Raw genomic sequence first — 19,181 nt, 5'->3', positions numbered from 1 at the left:
GGGCCCAACACGCTTTTGCTGCGCCACTCTGCTACTTAAGAACGAAGACCACTCGGTTATGGCCCAAATTTCGCTTTGTGTACATACTATTTAGTAACATTATAATTAAATGTACAATTAATCTCTCCTTGTGGCCAAATAAACGGGCTTCAAAATATACAATATATATTTGATTTTGAGGGGAGTTTCCCTACCAAACTGCCATTCAAGTCTTAAAAAAAGATCAATAAAAAAAAACAAGAAAAGACACAATAAAAAAAAAAAACACTTTTTAGCTTCCTTAGAAAAAACACGCGTCACTTATATCAACAAATGTTGACAAATTAGCATTAGCATCTATGCTGGATCAGATATTTGGTACCACTAGTTCCCGCAGCAAGTCAGCCTCCAGGCCGACGGGGGCGCTGTGAGCGTGCGGCAGTGAGGGAGAGGGGTCTGGGTTTGTATGCTGAAGATGGGGACACGCTCCAAGGTGAGTTGCTGTTTTACTGGTTGTTAGATAAAGCCTGTAGAAATTTTCCTGTAGAGAGCTTTGTCTGTATTCCTTTAGTGCTGATATGGTGTATGTTTGGCCTGCTATGGAAGAATGGCTGTGTTTTAAAACACATGTGCTGTATGCTCTACTGAGAAACATCACTCTGTAAAGCCTGTTTACATCCTAACTTAGCTGTGTCAAAGTCTGCTTAGACTACAGCTCTGGAAAAAAGAGAGACAACTTAAAACTGCTGAGTTTCTTTGATTTTACCAAATTGAAAACCTCCGGAATATAATCAAAAGGAAAATAGGTGATCACAAGCCATCAAACCAAGCTGAACTGCTTGAATTTTTCAAGAGCTGTATATGCTACATTAGGTTAGCTACTGCACTGTTTTATTATTATATTAAGTATAAAGAAAAGAGTAATCCTAGGTAGCTAATAGAGTTATTAGTTTGCTAACTACTACTCAAACCTCTTCTTATTCAATGTGTTAAACTTGAAGCAAATGTTTAAGCAAATGCTTTTTTTTTCGGGGTTTTTTTTTCGGTTTTTTTTTCTGCAATAATGAGGGGTGTATTTTTCAGGTGCTGCGGGTTTTTAAATCTCTTCATCGAACCCGGATGACTGTATTTAAAGAAGATGACAGGGCTTTGACTGGTAGGTCCTGTAAACTGAAGAATGGACAAACATATCTATTGTTTTTACACACATTTAAGCAGGCCTGTGCTGATTGGTTAAAAATGTAGTGCACTCATATTTATTTTAATTTCTATATGCACAAGAATATGCCAGTGCACATCTCAGATCACAATATAATCCAAAATTGAGCCACATTTTCCAGCAGATGTGGCTGCTACTAATTTAATGTAATGTCAGTCATGCAAAGACACAATTTCAATATTTCTATAAGGAATGGACAAATAGAAATGTTTCAATGCTTAATTGACTTGTAGACAAATTAAAGTCAAATGTAATCAGATTTATTATGTGGGAGCAATACAAGGAATTAATAACATGGGAATGTGCTTTTTAAACCGTTTCCAATCCTAACTCCAAACACTGCTGTGACAGTGTAACTGATGGAGTGTTTTTTCAGAGAACACACACAACAATTGATAGTGTTTCAAAGTAAAGTGATTTGGGCTTTAAAGTACATGTAATTAGTTGTACATAGCCCGAGTGTGTGGTAATTCTTGGTTGCTGTATGGCTTAATTTGTGTTTTTTCTTTCTTGCAATGCAGCTGCCAGATTAAAGATAAATGAAGAATTTAAGAAAAATAAGAAAGAAACATCAGAAGAAAATATAAAAGAGGTATGTTTTCTTTTGATAACACACCACATGGTTTTTAATGACTTGATCGATGTTGAAAACAGGTGAGACTCCACACAGACATTTTTGACTGAATATTTTTCTAAAACTGAATGCATCACAAGTAGCATAGCAATAGTTCTGCTGCCATCTGCTGATTGTTTACATATAGTTTTCTGCAAGGTTTTGAGGATTGGATGTGTCGGCTGGGTGTGAATAATCTAAAAGTGCGTGGTGTTTTGTAGTCTCTCACGTTTTCAACATTCGACAAGATTTTTTAAATTTTGTAGTATGAGGCATTAACCTGTATTTTTATTGCAGATGATTAAGATGGGCAGAGCAGTTGAGACAATCCTGCGTGAGAATGTTTTGCAGGCAGAGCATGTTGGAGATAGTAGACTCTGTAAGTTTTTCTTTGCAGATATACTTTATTTAGTGTAATAAATGAAAATAAAACCTGTTACAAGCTGAGTTCTTTTCACTTTGCAGTGCTGCGACCACGGAATAACCTTCTTTTAGAAAACGTACCTTACTGTGAAACACCTAGGAAGAAAACTTGAGGCTGTGGATTTACTGATGTTCACCTGACAGAGGCTAGCAAAAAAGGGGATGAAGATCTTCATAAATATTCTGAATACAGAAAAAAAGATGCCCTGCATGGTGGGGACACTCTCTTGACTGTGAGGAGAAGGCAATGTACAGCTGATTTGTGACATGATGTATTAAAACACTTACCAATCTTTTGTCATTTCATGGCTAATTTCATATTGTGAATGTATTGATGTATTTGTATCTACGAGCTGTAAAATGTGTGTAATACAACTCTGTAATTGTTGTACATATTTGTTACAAGTGTGCAGATTAAAATGAATGAAATCTTTGCAGTTCTTACTCATTTATATATTTGAATTCCCCTCAATTCTACCAATATTTACAGGTGTCTTTCACTAGCAGATGTGTGTTCTCTTGCTTCTGCTCTGCCTCTAAACCTATACATCACCCAGTGCCTTGCTCAAACTACCCCTCCCAGTTTTTAACATTTTGTTTTATTATTATTTGTTCTGAACTGGGTTTAGAAGTTTATGTTTATAAAAAAATTGAGCCGGTCTGGTATGTTTATTATGTAAAAAAAATGGCTTAGGGTTTAGTGGCTCTTTAAACAGTGACCCTTATTTAAAAGTGTTTATACAGCTCTGGAAAAAAAAGAGACCCCTTGAAAATGACGAGTTTCTTTATGTAATTTTACTAAATTGAAAACCTCTAATATAATCAAGAGGAAGATGGATGATCACAAGCCATCAAACCAAGCTGAACTGTTTCAATTTTTGCAACAGGAGTGGCATAAAGTTATCCAAAGGCAGTGTGTAAGACTGGTGGAGGAAGAACATGCCAAGATGTGTTATTCCACCAAATATTGATTTCTTTTTTTTTTCAGCCATTTCTCATTTTCTGCAAATAAATGCTCTAAATGGCAATATTTTTATTTGTAATTTGGGAGAAACATTGTCTGTAGTTTACAAAATAAAACAACAATGTTAATTTTATTCAAACATATAGGCTACCTATAAATAGCAAAATCAGAAAAACTGATTCAGAAACTGAAGTGGTCTCTTATATTTTTTTCCCAGAGCCCCACAGTAAGATCAGTACCTTATTCCCAGGAGGTCTGTGTGAATAATTCATTAGTTTCTCTTGGAACATCTTGTACCGGTGAGGAGCGGCCTGTAGAGGGCGCTGATTCCCCGTGCTGTGTTATAGAGCGCAGAGCCGCGCTGATGGGAGTGTTTTACCCGTGTAAAGTCCTTTCTGTTCACTCGGCTGAGGCTCCTGTGGTGCTATAGGGCTCTTGTTTGGTGTGCTGTAGACTCCACAAGGCGTGTTTCAGCTGTGGGTTCGAGTGGACTGCTGGTCTTCTCATCACCTTATCAATCTTTCTACCCAAGCGGTAGACCTCTCTCTCTCTCTCTCTCTCTCTCTCTCTCTCTCTCTCTCTCTCTCTCTCTATCTCTCTATCTCTATCTCTCTCTCTCTATCTCTATCTGTGTGAGAGTAAATGCATGTCCTCCTGGTTTCTCCAGAAGACAGACAGGTGGAATCAGCCGAGCCTGCATTTAATACAGGAGCTAAGAAGAAACCGCACCATTTAGGAGAAGGTGAGTAAAGCTAGCTTATATATTTAACTATTTGGTCTTAAAGGAGGAATACAGGCTGAACTGTAAGGTTAGGGGGAACGGGTTCATTCAGCCGTTGTTGGAGTAACGTTTGCGAACCTAGCTTAGTTAACTAACCATCAGCCGTTTTTTTCTCATTCAGAAATGAACAGTTAACTATTAGCTAACCTATGTTTGTTTCATTCTATTTAGACACTGGTGGCAGTCATTTTCTAAAATAAATAACTAGCTTTCTTGCTAAATAGTCCTAAAAATGTCCTAAACACGTTTGTTTAAAAAAAAAATCAGACGTTCCTTTATATTTCAGCTTCTCATTCTAACTCTCCGTTCCACCTTAAATAGCTTAGGCTCACACCGTTGTTCAAGCGCTGCACCACAGGAGTCGACAGTATTAGTGCTGCGAGATTTAAGGTGGAACGGACAGTTTCAGCAACAACCCTTAAGCTTAAGTACATTTCTGACATTTTTGTTGTTTATCATGTATGAAATCACGCTTTAAATGTGTCTTGGTGGCTTTATCATGCTGAGTTTCAACTCTGCTATTGATGTTTTATTATTATAATTTCTCAGGGCTCTGTTTGTATGGAACTGTTATGGTTGTATGGGGGATGTGGGAGCAGCCCTAGTCATTGTGTCATTGAAAAGCCAGTAATTTTAGTCACTTGCAGTACTATGTATCAAATGTAAAATGTGTAAATCTAACCTGCATTTATTATTATTTTTTAAATCCCCAATCCACAATTTAGCTATTAAAATATCCATGTTTCGTGGTCAAGTGTGTTTAGTGGTGGTAACCTGTCAGGGGCTAATGGTGGATGAATCAATTCACCTGTCCCCAGAGCATTCAGGCAGATTTGTAGCAGGCTAATGGTGGCAGATGTAATACATTACAGACAAACAGATTGTTCCCATAACCATTTCATTTACTGTCGTTTTGGTGCATCATATTAAGCCTAAATAAAAGCACAGTTAGAATAGCCTGAAGCGTGAAGCGCAGTGAGTATGTGGAGGGGGGGGGTCTATCTGTAGTGCTTTGTCTGGGTGCACAAACAGTGGAAGTGATGTAATAGGATTAATCCCATTCGCACATGTGCAGCTGGGATTTCTCAAGCCCCTCAGTTTGACAGGCAAAAGAAAACCAATGGCACATATCACTGCCATGCAAAAACCTTGCATCTCCATTTTTTTTTTTACCTTGTTTCACTTTTTGACATAATGTGAATCTTTTGTGTTTTTTTACACTGTGATTCCGCAAATTTTATGATAAATGAACCAATAGAAATGCTTAGTAAATTACCTTTATGGCATTACACTGTAAATGTATTATTTGTTGGTATTGTATGTATATGATATACTATATAGTACTAAATAGTATATGATGTACTTATTAGACATAGGATAAGCAGAAGGTTTAGGGCTTATTTAAAAGTGTAAGAGGAAGTGGATGGAGAAAGTTAACAAGGTTTAGTGATTTACAGACTGTCGATACAAGTGATGAATGATGCTGAGCTTCACCTGATGCAGTCACCTTTTCAAAATTCTGCCTGTGCACTGTGCTGACCTTTGGGCCTAATGACCTTTTGACTCCCTGAAGTGAAACAAATTTATTCAGCACTGTGTAACATAATTCAGACTGTTTGTCTTAATTATGTCATACAAATTACACATAAATAAAAAATAACTAAAAGTCAGTCAGCATTCTTGATACTCTGTAGGTTGGTGGTAAAATTTGAAGATGTTCAGTTGCTCATGTTTTTTCACTCTGTTCCTCTGAAAGGTTTCTTCATGGTAATTTGTTTGGCACTGATTTAAAAACCATGTCTCATGGGCACATGATGAATAAAGGGCTAAACCTGCTTTCTATGTGCCCATTGAGTACTATTTCAGACCAACTGAAAGTCAAAAGTCAAACTGAGACTCTTAAGCAGCTCTGACTGAATATTGTTTTTGCTTCTGTAGTAAATTTAAAACAGTGTGCAGCATGTGTTTACTTTGGTTTTTTTTTTTTTTGCTTTTTTTTGTCAAATTCAATACTGATGCAAAATATTAGGAAAAATACATTATAATGTAATATTATTTTATTAATTTTCCTTGTGTTATATGTTGCACTATAAAAAAAGATTTTTTTGTACAGCCCTACCCAAGACTAGGTGTAGGTTAATCTTAATTTTAATTATTAGATATTGATTTAAATAAATGTGAGATTGATATTCAGAATCTTTAACTCTGTTTAATCTCACATTTTTTCATGCAGCAAGATCTGCATTGTTACATCAGTTACATTTAACGGGATCTTAAGTTTAAACTAGCTCTAATTAGTACTAATTAGAGTATACGTAGTAGTACTAATTAGTTCTCTGAAAATTTATTTTCATATCCAAACAAAACCTGTAATTGTAACTGAAATATCCGTAAATGAGTCAAATCAAATATCAAATCAGAAATCAGAACTGATTTTAATATTGGAGCCTTGTGATTTAGAATCTAAACAAGTCGGAGCATTTTTTACCATCAATGTCACAATGTACACGTGCAATAGTCACATCTCAGAGTGTGCAATGTTTTGTGCAACTTTTTTACTTCTTAATACACACTTTCTTACTGTTCTTATTTTACATGACAATATGTACCAGAGTATCGATTATATATTCGTAATATAATTTCTTTTACCACAATCATTAGGCATAGATTGCATTATTAATATCAATACATGTTCAATCATACATTTCTAGCAAAAGTTGGGGAAATTTCTGTATTTTAATATTGCAATATATATCGCACAACAGACAAATGTCATTTTTTCAGGATTTCATTTTTCAAAATGTCATATAATTTTTTCCAAATATCGTGCAGCCCTACATCCATTTCTCCCCAAACACCACCAAGTGCAAACACTAGTAATAACTGCTGCACAACAATATGCTAATTTGCATCTCCCACAAGGTTCTTAATACTCACATTCAGTACCTCTGCTTCTACTATGATTCTTTATGTAAACAAAATTTCATCATATATGTCAAAGCACATACAACCATCTGAAGCATCTCTGATTTTAAGAGTGTGATATAAGGTCTTTTTTCTTGCTTGTGTTTTAATAAACCATGTAAAATAAGCTTTGTACACATTCTACACACAAAAAAACAGCAGCAGAATGTCAGTGTTTCAGATTTCACTCTCCTGTGGTGGACAGTCTTAATTAGGTGTCAGCTTTGAGTAACTGCAGGTCAGCCAGATTAAGTGCATCCAGTGCCCTTCATTAACACCAGTGCTAAACACATTCCTGAATGGACGCATGTTTCTGCCCAGACAAAACACGCACTGATACATTATCTCCATAACGGCAGTGAATAAAATGAATGAGGTCACATCTGGATCATGCTCAACATTTCAGAGTTGTGGTGCCTGTGGGTGTCTGTTGATATCAACAGCTGTTCGTAACTGTTCATCCAATGCTAAACCAACCAATGCTAAACTAATCTTGTCCTATATATCTGGAAAGCCAGCGATTACAGCACCTTATCATTTTTATTCCCAGTGTTAAATCAAGCTTAAGACATAAAGCTTAATTTATAATCCTATTTTTAAGCTTGTGGTTATTAACAATGCCATCATGTTTTTTTTTTCGCAGAAAAGTTTTGTTATAAACTGTTCTCAGGTTTTTAGTCAGTAAAGCAGCAGAAGTGACATTTATTGCTAAGGAAGTTAAATACTTTCAGATTTGCTCATATTGTGGCCTTAACACAGTGCTTACCCAGCACCTAAATCATTCTGTGATTAAGCTTTCTGTAATATTAAGCTTAAAGTAGGTTATTGGTTAACAGCTTACAGCTGGTAAGTAGCAATGGAAATAAACTGAGCTTTGAAACACAGAGAGCTCTTTAACAATTAGACATATAAGTCTTTTTTTTTTTGAGAAATTACAGTTGGACCCTAGAGAGCGGTGAATACAGGTGAATACAATACTTTAAAAGACTCTTGGAAACTGGAGAAAACTGCTACAGGAAGAGTCGGGCCTGGCTGACCCACATGGCAATGCCTTTAGCTCAGCTTATCATTGAACAAAGTCTCAGTTTCGGCAGTGCAAAGAAGAATTACATGTCTGACAGGTGAATTGCAGTAAAAAAGAAGCTTGTCTGGGACATTTAGCACTGCTACTGGTCAACAGACAATAGTGATGTTATAAAACTTTGACTCATAGTGTATATGTTAAATCACTGCTACTGTATCAGTATATCAGTACTTTAACCTATTGACATGCCTTTACCCGTATATGGGCTACAGGTGTAGGTTATACAAAACCCTTATTCTCTGCAGTAAAATAAGTTATGTACATTCTGAAAATATGAGGGCTTTTAAATCTTCTACATGACACTTGGAGAAGCTGCCAGTTTTCTCTCTGCTTTACTTAATAATTTCAGATAAGTAAAAGGAATCCACCCAAATTCTGCATGTTTGAAAATAGATATAAAAACTACACAAACGAAAGGTTTGGTGGACATGAACTGTTGTTTGTATTTGTGTTTAGGATTTGGACTGATTTCAAATTAAAATTCAGAAAAAAGTGAATTTTATGATTTTTTTTTTTGTATTTTGACGGTTGCAGATTTGTACTTTCTTTTACAATTACAATTACAATTACACTTTTCAGTAATGTTTCTTATCAAAACATGAAAGCTTTTTATGTAATGCTTGAATAGAAACCCTCAAGAATATTGACAAAAACCCTGGCCTGTTAGGGGTCAACCGAAACATCAATAATAGTTCTAGCACAAGAAGTAAATTTGTATGTTCTATCCCACTAATCAGAAACATTTGACAACCAATTGTAAATGTATGTGGCTAAAATCTTGATCCTGATACCACAATCCAGATACTATTCACATGAATTGGCCAGATCTAAACGAGTTGTAAAAATCCGAACTGTTGTCCAAGTATACTGATGCAGATCTAGCACTATTTTAACTATAACTCTTTACTAAGGCTTGTACACAGTTAAGAAGTTTAAGCAAAAACACAGTGTACTGTAATGTTTACTGTAATTTCCACCCCAGTCCTGTAAAGTGTGGTATCTGTGGGAGGCATTTGTTTCTTTTGCTGTCGTCACGGATGTCCTCTTCAGCGTGGATTACTGGACACACAGTCAGGAAAGTCCTTCAGTCAGCAGAGTCACACTGTTGTCAGCCATCATCATGACTGTTGCGACATCAGTGACCCATAGCTAAGTTCCTCATCATTGTTATCACAATGCTTTTTATACCTGGGATCAGGTGCTGTGATAGTGTAGTTTACTGCAGTAATATTATTGTTTATAGCATACTCTAACTGTTCTGTAAATTTCTATAATAATTACTTTTTTATAATTAGGGATGTACTGAAATTAAATTTTTTGTCCAAAACTGAAAAAAGGCTGATTATTGAATATGGAAGCTTATTGATTTCCATTAAATTTGTCACTTTTTTAACTACTGAAAATTTTCTAAGTTCCAGATTAACTTTTTTCATAACCGTCCCAGAACATTATTTGTTACCAGCAAGCTGATTGGGACGAGCATATAGTTTTTTTTACAGATAAAGTCCCGCCGTTCAACCTTGAGGCAGTCATGGCTGTGTCCTCAAAAACTGCTTATAACCGGTTTTACCTCATACAAATTCTCCATCCCAAAAGAATACCAAATAACATTTAATTTTGTCCCATGTGCTTTTTTTTATTATCCCAGGGACGGTGGGATAGTGTTAGTCTGGATCCCTGTTCTGACATTCGATGCAGGATTTTACTTCAGCAGTGCTATTCTAGTCAAACATTTAGCTAGCTAGCTAACACTAGGTACCTACCTAGGTGCTATTTTTGTTATGAATTTACCTCAGCAGAGCAAATTTTGTCACAAATTTACATAAGCAGTGCTACTCAAGCTGCTGCTGAAACAGTCCTAATTTTAAAGGAAACCCTGTAGTATGACTTATAAATGACTAATAAAGGAGTCATTGTTCAGTATAAAATCTTTTTGGTCTAACATGATTTAAAGTGATTTTTTCACTATTATTTACCGGTAACCCAATATGGATTAATCAAGATAGAGCAGCATTTTTAACTATGATATGATGTCTTCAAAAAATACACACTAGCTTTTAAGCACTTCCCATGAAGGATGCCGTAAGAGGGTGTTTCCTCACAAATATCGCATGCTTGTCTTATCTGTTTGGCGTGAACAGCAGCAGCCTTTCCCTGCCAGCCTCTCTGGACATTGTCTGCCTAAACCTGAGCACAGTTCTCTTTTAGATCATCATGGCAGACTTTCTAGATATTATCAGCTTGGGTCTGTAGACAAATTGTGGTCTGTGCTTTCCCCACAAAGGGTCCATTGTTTGATGCCAGAGAAGAAACTTTTTTGGTTCTCTTAAGAACTGTGGGCCTTATTTACCAGCACATCATGTATTAGGGCCGTGTATTGACAAGAACCTGGGGTTGCGAAATGTATCATGATACACAGGGGGTTAAACACAACAAAAATTTTACCAGGATTTGCCAAGAATCTTAGCTAATTTTATTTAGTATAAATGAGTTTCATACATGTAGCAGAGACAAATGAATCTTTTATGGTGCGCATCCACTAGCACTTTTCTTCAACGCATGTCGCCGTGCCGGATCTCTCGGCTCGCCGCGTGTGGGCATGTCCGTGACGTTTTTGAATTCAAATGAAGCAACAGATGTAGTCAATCGTAAGTTTAATATTTTACATTTTTAGTAAACCTCACTGTGATCTATGGCTCTATTAATCCATATTCCTCAATTTTTAGCCTCTCTTCCGTGTTTGAAAGGCGCCTGCTCTGTGTGTGTGAGGCTCGTATGTGTGTGGCGTGGCAGCCTGCTGTTCTCTGATTGGCTGGACGCAGCGCGGCGGCCGGATTAATTTGAAAAAAGTTGAGATCTGCTCAACTTTCTTGCCGAAGGGCGGGGCTGCGCTTAACGCATCGCAACCCAGCATGCACCGTGACATGCGGCGGCTCTCTCCATTGAAATTAATGGGATGCGTCATGGCTTAATTGTCAGTGGACGAAGTAATACATAAAAAAACTTCCACAAACCTAAAGTGCAGCATATATAGTTTTGCATATAAAGTGAAATGAAACAATTACAAGTAAATATTAGTCATTAGTCATGCATAATTGCTTTTTTATTTATTTTTTTAATATTGCCATTGGCAGATGCTTGATATATTTGTTGTATGTCAGAAAAAGGAGAAAGCAATGCTGGCTGCACAACAAATTCATTGATTTAAGCTTATTTATATTTATTTTAATTAGTTATAACATTATACCAGAGTTCTAAAAACATACAGCTCTGGAAAAAAATGAGACCACTTTAGTTTCTGAATCATTTTCTCTGATTTTACTATTTAAAGGCATGTGTTTTAGTAAAATGAACATTGTCATATAAAAATGTTGTCATTTAGAGCATTTATTTGCAGAAAATATGTGGCTGGAATAACAAAACATGCAGAGCTTTCAGACCTCAAATAATGCAAAGAAAACAAGTTCATATTATATAGTTTCATAAAGTTTTATAAAGAGTTCAGAAATCAATATTTGCTGGAATAACCCTGGTTTTTAATCACAGTTTTCATGCATCTTGGCATGTTCTCCTCCACCAGTTTTACGCACTGCTTTTGGATAACTTATTCAAGCAGTTCAGTTGGGTTTGATGGCTTGTGATCATCCATCTTCCTCTTAAATATATTCCAGAGGTTTTCAATTTGGTAAAATCGAAGAAACTCATCGTTTTTAAGTGGTCTCTTTTTTTTTTTTTAAGATATATAATATTGGTACATACCTAGTAAATACAGTTAAGAGCAGAACAACTACAATATTGACTGCTTTCAAGATTATTGTGATATCATAGTATGGAGTTTTTTTAAGCATGTTAGAATGTACGTATATGGCGATACTACTGCGTATGATGCGATATGGCACACCCCTAGTGCTTAGTATTTTTTTCTCATACATTAAGAAAGTGACGCAATCCACAACATCCAGACCTATCATTCCATCTCCCTGAGAGCATGTTGCGCTATGTTGTTAAGCACTGTGTTTGTAGTCAACACTGTAGGGCTCCCAGTAACCCTCTAATCTAATTTAGACCCCATATGGTTCTCTTTAGGAAATCTTCCCATATTTAAGACCTCCAGTCTCCATAATGGTCAGGGATTCCTCGTGTAATAGTAGCTTGGACCTCGTTCTCTTAAAGTTGGTGGAGCTATAGCTTTAATTTGATTTTGGATGTTTGTGAGCTTTGTGTGCACACTCATATGTTTCTAATTTTAGCTCGCTAATGAAAAATGGGTGACACTCCTTAGATTTTCCTAAAATACCACCTGTTCCTAAAAAACAGTTTTCACAAAGACAGAGAAGCTAATTTATCGTATTCTTTTGCTCATAGTTTTAATATTTTCTCAACATACAGAAAGGAAGCCTAATTCTTTGTTATGGTTGAGAAACACGTATTTTACCACACAGTTGATGTGGTTTCACTCACTTTCATAAAGTGCATATCGTTCCCGGGTCTGTTCATTACAAACGGAGCATGATGAGTGTGTTTTATATTAGCACCCTGAGAGTGACTGAGACCAGGCCTATAAGGAAGTGGCTTTAAACTATAGAGCCTCACATCTGGAAAGCCATGCTCGTCATATTGCCCTGGAAAAACACCCAGAGCATTACGTATTCACACCCTGTCCATCAAAAGAGGCAAACTCCTGACTTTAGGCCAACCAAACCGTCTGCTCACTGTAATACAACTGAGTTTTGTATAAAGTGCCATAAGAGTCTGGTTCTTTTCAGAAGCAGTCCATGATGGTGTACTGACTGTAATCCAGTTGAAGGATGTTGGGTTTTTTTGTGTTGCAGGCAGAATTGGGCTTTTCAGTCCAGTAAAAGTTGGTATATCAGTGTGCTGAGGGTGTTTTTAACATTAAGACGTGCAGTTCTTACCCTAGGTTCACACCAACAGGGGACAGCTGACCATTCATTTCCTATGGGAGGGTGCAATTATTAGCCAACAACCCAGTGACAAGTGGTAAGCAACAAAGGCAGTGGCGATTGGCTGAACAGTTTTAGCTGGCCAGTCACAGAGATCAGGATATGAGCTCCCCACCTTCTGCTCTGTAAACCTCTGATTGCTACTGTACTTGAACGATTCTGAACATGTTAAAGAGGACTACAGCTGCTGATTATTTATTTTCTTGTTTTATAGGATGCATATTTGGGTGGTTTTAAATAAGGGTGGTTTTAAATAAAATTAGGTATGGAATAGAGCTGCACGATATTAGATACATTTAACATTGCAAATGTTCTTTTTTTGACTATATATATCACAATATGAAACAATGCAGGGCTCATGACGTCACCAGCCCTGCCCCCACCCATGCACTGTCTCGTTTCCAGACCAATCAAGAGCTGAGTCAGTGCCGAGCACTCAAAACCCGAGAAAAACAGCAAAACAACAGTAATTGCCCCTTAAATCAGGCATTTAAATGACTTTTTAAAAAGTAAAGGTAAAGGCATGAATTCAGCTGTAACTGGAAATATCTGAGCAAAACTGTTCTGGACTGAGGTGCACAGCTTTCGACATGTTCAACCATGTGAATGGAGGCCATGTGGGTTACCTCGTGTGCCCCCCGCCTCGCGCTTTGCTAGATTAGCCTCTGTGCTAGCCGGCCATGCCAATACAACGTCCACATGCAACACTGCATGCAGACAAACGTGTCGCCCACCAGTGTGAGTTACGCAGAGTTAGAGGAGTACTATCTGATCCTTTCTGACACTACTTGTCACACTAGATATGCTTCTAGGTGTATTTAATTGATTTGCTGTGCTGCCATAGCTGTCCTGTTCCAACTATATCTACATATATAGTCATTTTAACGTGAGTTAATGCCTTTTGCAATCATTTACTACTGTAAAAAACTGTACAGTGGGCAAGACTTTCATTGTTTTTAACTTTTACCAGACATGGATATAAGTAGTCAGAGGTGAAATGAGTTTTGATGGGAGCCATGATGCTCCTGAATGCATCTTGTCCAGGAGAGGAAAAAAACTAAAAGCTTGGCTGACTCAAAGACTCTTTGCAGAGAACAGGCGAATCAGAACCCCTCTTAATTGGCATTCACTTTGTGAATATGCACATGAGGGGAGCGCCTGTCTCTCCCTCTCCTTCTCTTTCACAGATGCGATTGGGGACAAAGTCTGTATCACCTGTGTGCGCATTTGTGTTCACTCTTGGATCACTTGTTCTAGATTCTGGGAGATTTTATCTGACTTGCGGGCATCATGGAGTTGTTATTGATATGCGGTAGGCCCCCTCAACTTCCAGGAGACTTGGGATGCCTGCAAGCCCGACAGTTGGCATCACAGCTAACCTACTGTAGTCCTGTAGGTTGGCTGTTAGAATCACCGCTAACACAGTCAATCCTTGCCTCACTTGTGCAACTTGTCAACATCTCCAACTCTGCCGAGACTGGTTGTTAGGATCGTGGCTAACCCTCTCCAAACCGATCTGGCTGTTCGGACTGAGTCAATTTGATTATCAGATTCAGTGTGTATCATGTGACAGAAAAAAAATCTGATTTAGGCCAGTTTTATCTGCTGTGTGAACATAGCCATTTGTGACCCATAGTTCCTGTCACCCCTACTGTAAAGAAATCAAAGTCAGTTTATCCAGACTAGCCAGACTGCCACACTAAATTCTACTGCGCTGAACTAATTCAATTCGACCCGCAACACAGAATGGTCTGCCTGCAGTTTTGCTGCATTAACGTCCTTCAACTGGATAACAGTCAGCACACGTCCTGCCTCTGAAAAGAGCCAGACTGTTATGGCCCTTCATACATACCAAACACAGTCAGGTTAAAGTATGCAGACCCTGCTAATTACTCATGCTAAGAAATGCACACTATTGTCAGTCTCAGGCTCCTCTAAGGAGCAGGTACTGGCCACCAGAGGTTTAAATTAAAGATCAGCAGCGTAGATGTTGACCTTCATGACGCAGATGCAGCCACTGTAGTCACTTGCTTTCAATGAACCCCACAGCCAGCAGCCGGCCAATTACTGGCAACTTTTCTGGTGTCCATGGTAATGCATTCCTCACTTAATGAAGATTTGCTCCTTGAGTCAAACTGAGCTGAACATGCAGATAGTTGGAATAGCGACTTTCTCCTTTAATGAAACTGTCTGGAGAAATATGCTCTGACAGTTCAGAGTTGTAGCCTCCTGTTGATTCATTCTACCCCAGGCACATTTAGTGAATTCTGATTTCAGAAAGCAGTATAAGCAAATAGCAGTGACTTAAATAATATTCAAACTCACTCTCGCTGTACTCAGTGTAATTCTCTCAACTTACTTTACATCGCTCTTCAATACTCTACCTCACTTTGCCTCCAACCTTATTTTTCAAAAGTGTTTATTGTAAAAACTCATTTTGCAATAACAATAAAATATGATTTATCTTACAGCCCCAACGTGAGCCATATTTCTCGACTAAGCTTAATCCTTTTCTAGGAAAGTGCCCCACTATGTTAGGCTGTCATATGGATGTGTGGAATAATGAGACTGACAGCATATGTGTTATGTTTCAAATAAGCGCGTGTACACTATTTTATTTTTAACATTAAAATTGAGACACATAAATTCACAGTACTGCCCACCATAAAATATATAACATCTCATACTTTTTATTCATAAATAAAATGGTCTTTAAATGACAGTGATATCATTTACCTCAAGTAAATATACTTTCTGGGACAGTAAATCGTCTAACAGAAGTAGTTATCATGACAGGTCTATTCTGGATCACTGCACTGAAGATGTGATACAGTAATGACATAATCTGCTTAGTACATTATGATCTAGTTGAGTGATGATGAGGCTCTGGGAAATCCCCCACAGCTCTGTACCAATGCAGCAGCCATGCAGATATGTAGTGCTGGTGGCATTTGTGGCAAAGCAGCACCTCCTGCAAACTGTGAGACAAATGAGATGCATGAAGCTGTTTGTCATGTTTCTGTGTTTGTGTATGAGGGGTACAGATTGAGTTGTTTGTCTTGCATTGCTCTGTGCCCGTGTCAGAGGTAGGTACTGTTTTAGATCTTTGTAGTGAACACAGCTTATCAGAAAATGTGCATTTCTTAGCACAACTTTTACTTACAGCACATCAGAAAAAAATTCAATGCAATATTCACTTATATAACATATTAACTATATATATAATAACTATATTTTTACTCTCTGAAATACTTAGAATTCAAAAATATACTATATTCAAAAGTGTAAAGAATGTGTTTTTATAAAACAATCTATTTGCTTTATATACATATATTGTATATATATATGTATATTGATTTTAGTATGTGACAGTTCTGTGCTTGTCTTAATTTGGAACAATTAATTCATATGATTTTGAGAATCTGGAAAAATAGTAGTAGTGTTTAGAAATGTAGATTATTCTAAAATATTAATACAAATGTTTTTAATATCCAAGAGGCAAACCTCAAGGCAAACTGCATACATTTTAAAAGTTCTAAAACTAAAATCCAAAAATTCTCTTTGCTTTTTTGCTGTTTGTAGTAAATTTATGCATATTGACAGAATAGAACATGCCAAAATGTTAAATGTGAAGTGATTTCACATATTTTAACAATTAATGCACATCTTGTTCTTTTTTTTTCTAAGTTGTGGCAACCTCCATTTTTTCATGTCTGTGTAGACCACATATGTGTACTTGCACGTCGCCAGTGCTCTGGGTTACTTTCTGTTCTCACAAGTACCAGATGTGTCTGATTTTGGGTAGTTTTACTGTGAGTTTTACAATGTGCTCATATAGCTTAAGAAATGTATAGTTTTAGTCTTGTTGCAAAGTCATTTTGACTTTGTTAATGTTTGTGTAATAAAATGAAGAAAATTAGACTTAAAACAGACTGACAGTGACTGACAGGCTTTACATAATGAATAGAGTAGTCTTAAGTAAACATCTGGTCAGCTGGAGTCTAGTACTCTAACACATGTAGTGACTGAACTCATGAGCGCTCATTACTAAGAAATTTGTCAGTTTTTATTAGGGGTGAAACAATTACTCGAGTAATTCGCGTTACTTGATTAAAAAAATTGATAGAGTAATTCTCTGTGCCTCGAGTAATCGCTTATTTAATAAAAAAAACTCAGCGCACGGTAATTCGTGCTTTTAATGTGACAACGCACTCTGCGTTATCTCACCCACGTACAGGAAAAAGGATTAATCAAATAAGTTTTTCAGTAGAGTACTCGATTACTAAAATAATCGATAGCTGCAGCCCTAGTTTCTATTATACTACTAGAATTTCCCCTCAGTGATCAATAAAGTATTTATCTATCTATCTATCTACTATTCTTACAAGAAAAAATCATTGCAAGCTGAATACTAAGTGTTGATAGTGTTGATTCTCTTGGGAATCAACTCAAATAAATAATGCATTACAAACTTAGTTCATAATTTAGTCATCATCGTTCTGTAGTTGACATAAATGCCTTATTATAGCTAATAGTTTCTGATTTAGAAATTCACATTTAAAGCTATATTATATTATTTCCTTTCACAGAAATGCGTTTATTATAACTTATACCTCTGGGACCATTTGCTGTGACCTTCTTCTAGTTAATGCTGACTTGAGCTTTCCTTGAATACTCTCCTTTGCTTACTGCGATGGTCATTAGTGCCAATGAACCAGCACCCTTCAGGTCCTCCAGGAAGGATACAGTATCTTAGCTGTTGAGCACTGCGGTTTAGATGAAAAAAGAAGGAGGTAGGGGAATTTAGAGATTAGCATTACTGTTATTTAGGATGTTGAGGGTCATTGATCCTCATTTAGAGGGTCAGTAGAGATGTCTGTGGTCACTTCCCAAACAGGCCTATTAAAGTCCCTTAAGACAGTAGGGTTGTAGCCTAGCTGCCACTGTTGAGCACGCTGGCTGTGGGGAAACGATGGTCAGTTAATCTTTAGCGAATAAGGTTAGATTAGTAATTAGTATGCTAAACCAATATGTGTGTGGTTGGGCATGGAGCTGAATTTTGTTCCGTATTTTTCAGACTGTAAGGTATACATAATTTCCTTTAATTTCTCCAAAAATGGACAGTGCGCCTAATAATGATAATAATAAGAAGAAGAAGAGGAAGAAGTACAGCGTTGTAAACAAGTTTCAGTGAAGTTTTTCCAGTGCTGAGGCTGAGTGTAGAGGCATTAGCATTAGCGTTAACTGCAAGGCTAGCTCTGTTGCTGAGTATATCAGACTGTAGCCTGCGTATTTACCATGTCAAAACATGCTACTAGGAATGAACCGCTAGCCAATAGCTCCCTGAGTCAAAGGAACACGCAGGGTTCCTCAGTTTACCGCTTTCGTGTGGCATTTACTAGCGCTAACCACAGCTGGCTAGCACTGATAACCGGGACTTTCTAGCTAACCGGGGCTGGCTAAGCGCTTGCTAACCGTGGCTAGGGCTCACCCTCAGAAAATATACTGGAATTCTAAGCTTACTGTAAATAAACTCACCCAAATAAATAGATTTCAGGAGAGAAATCTCATCAGTAGTTTAACATCCAGCGCTCAATTAGGGTGGTTTTATTTTTTATTTTTTTAAGAATCAGTTTTGTTTACTGAGGTACTTCCGTAGTTGTGAGACCTGCTGAATTAGAAGGGAAACATAACAACATCCTTGTTCACTTAAAGTTTGCATTCTTACTACTGTTGCTTAGTGCCCTTTATAATCTGGTGCGCCTTATGTATGAAAATAGACCAGAAAATAGACGTTCACTGATAGTGCCCCTTATAATCCGGTGCGCCCAGAAACAAAAAAAAAGTTGGACGCCGTGTCGCTGTTCCCATTCATTCAATGAAAATGAAGCCAAAATCTTCCGCCATGTTGGCGATCCTGAAACCCGAGTCTGCGCAGTAGAGACCAGAGGAGGGAGAAAGACTGTGGAGAGACAGCCTACTCATTTGAATAACCCCGCCCCTGAGGGCTGCCTCGCGGTCACAGGCTGCAGAGGTCTGTTATTGGTCTCGCCCATAACCATAGCCCTTTTACAATAACCACACCTTTTTTGAATAGAGCTGAATAACGTTTAAAAAAAAAAAAACGAATTATGTGGGGATATAAAAATTTGACAATATAAGCAGAGGTTACACTAGCTGTTACATTTAA

General features: G+C 37.3%; 2 protein-coding genes and 1 long non-coding RNA gene across 5 annotated transcripts in view; 2 read left to right on the top strand and 1 right to left on the bottom strand.

Annotated features, from left to right (window-relative positions):
• LOC125784859 (uncharacterized) overlaps positions 1-19,181 on the bottom strand; it is a 368,340-nt gene that overhangs the window by 284,927 nt on the left and 64,232 nt on the right. The gene's annotated exons all lie outside the window — the stretch shown is intronic.
• lyrm7 (LYR motif containing 7) lies at positions 369-2,667 on the top strand. The gene is made up of 5 exons (XM_007255333.4): positions 369-472; positions 1,063-1,135; positions 1,720-1,790; positions 2,109-2,190; positions 2,277-2,667. The coding sequence occupies exons 1-5, from the start codon at positions 446-448 to the stop codon at positions 2,345-2,347; spliced, it is 324 nt and encodes a 107-aa protein (XP_007255395.3). The 5' UTR covers positions 369-445; the 3' UTR covers positions 2,348-2,667.
• cdc42se2 (CDC42 small effector 2) overlaps positions 3,580-19,181 on the top strand; it is a 58,328-nt gene continuing 42,726 nt past the window's right edge. The window contains exon 1 of one of the 2 annotated variants that reach the window (XM_007255335.4): positions 3,580-3,940. The gene's annotated coding sequence lies outside the window, so the exon portion shown is untranslated. Of the gene's footprint in view, positions 3,941-15,992; positions 16,078-19,181 lie in introns of those variants that run through there. The other variant, XM_049468818.1, reaches the window with a different exon arrangement.

The sequence above is a fragment of the Astyanax mexicanus genome, chromosome 20 (genome assembly GCF_023375975.1).
Source record: "Astyanax mexicanus isolate ESR-SI-001 chromosome 20, AstMex3_surface, whole genome shotgun sequence".
NCBI classification, from domain to species: domain Eukaryota; kingdom Metazoa; phylum Chordata; class Actinopteri; order Characiformes; family Acestrorhamphidae; genus Astyanax; species Astyanax mexicanus.
The sequence above is the reverse complement of the archived record's forward strand: the minus strand, read 5'-3'. Positions and strand labels throughout refer to the sequence as shown.

What these genes read in the sequence shown, in the direction of transcription:
- lyrm7 (XM_007255333.4), top strand. Translation starts at nt 446, where the DNA reads ATGCTGAAGATGGGGACACGCTCCAAG. An exon ending in AGATGGGGACACGCTCCAAG is followed by an intron (nt 473 to 1,062) that starts GTGAGTTGCTGT and finishes TGTATTTTTCAG; the next exon opens with GTGCTGCGGGTTTTTAAATC. An exon ending in TGTTGGAGATAGTAGACTCT is followed by an intron (nt 2,191 to 2,276) that starts GTAAGTTTTTCT and finishes TTCACTTTGCAG; the next exon opens with TGCTGCGACCACGGAATAAC.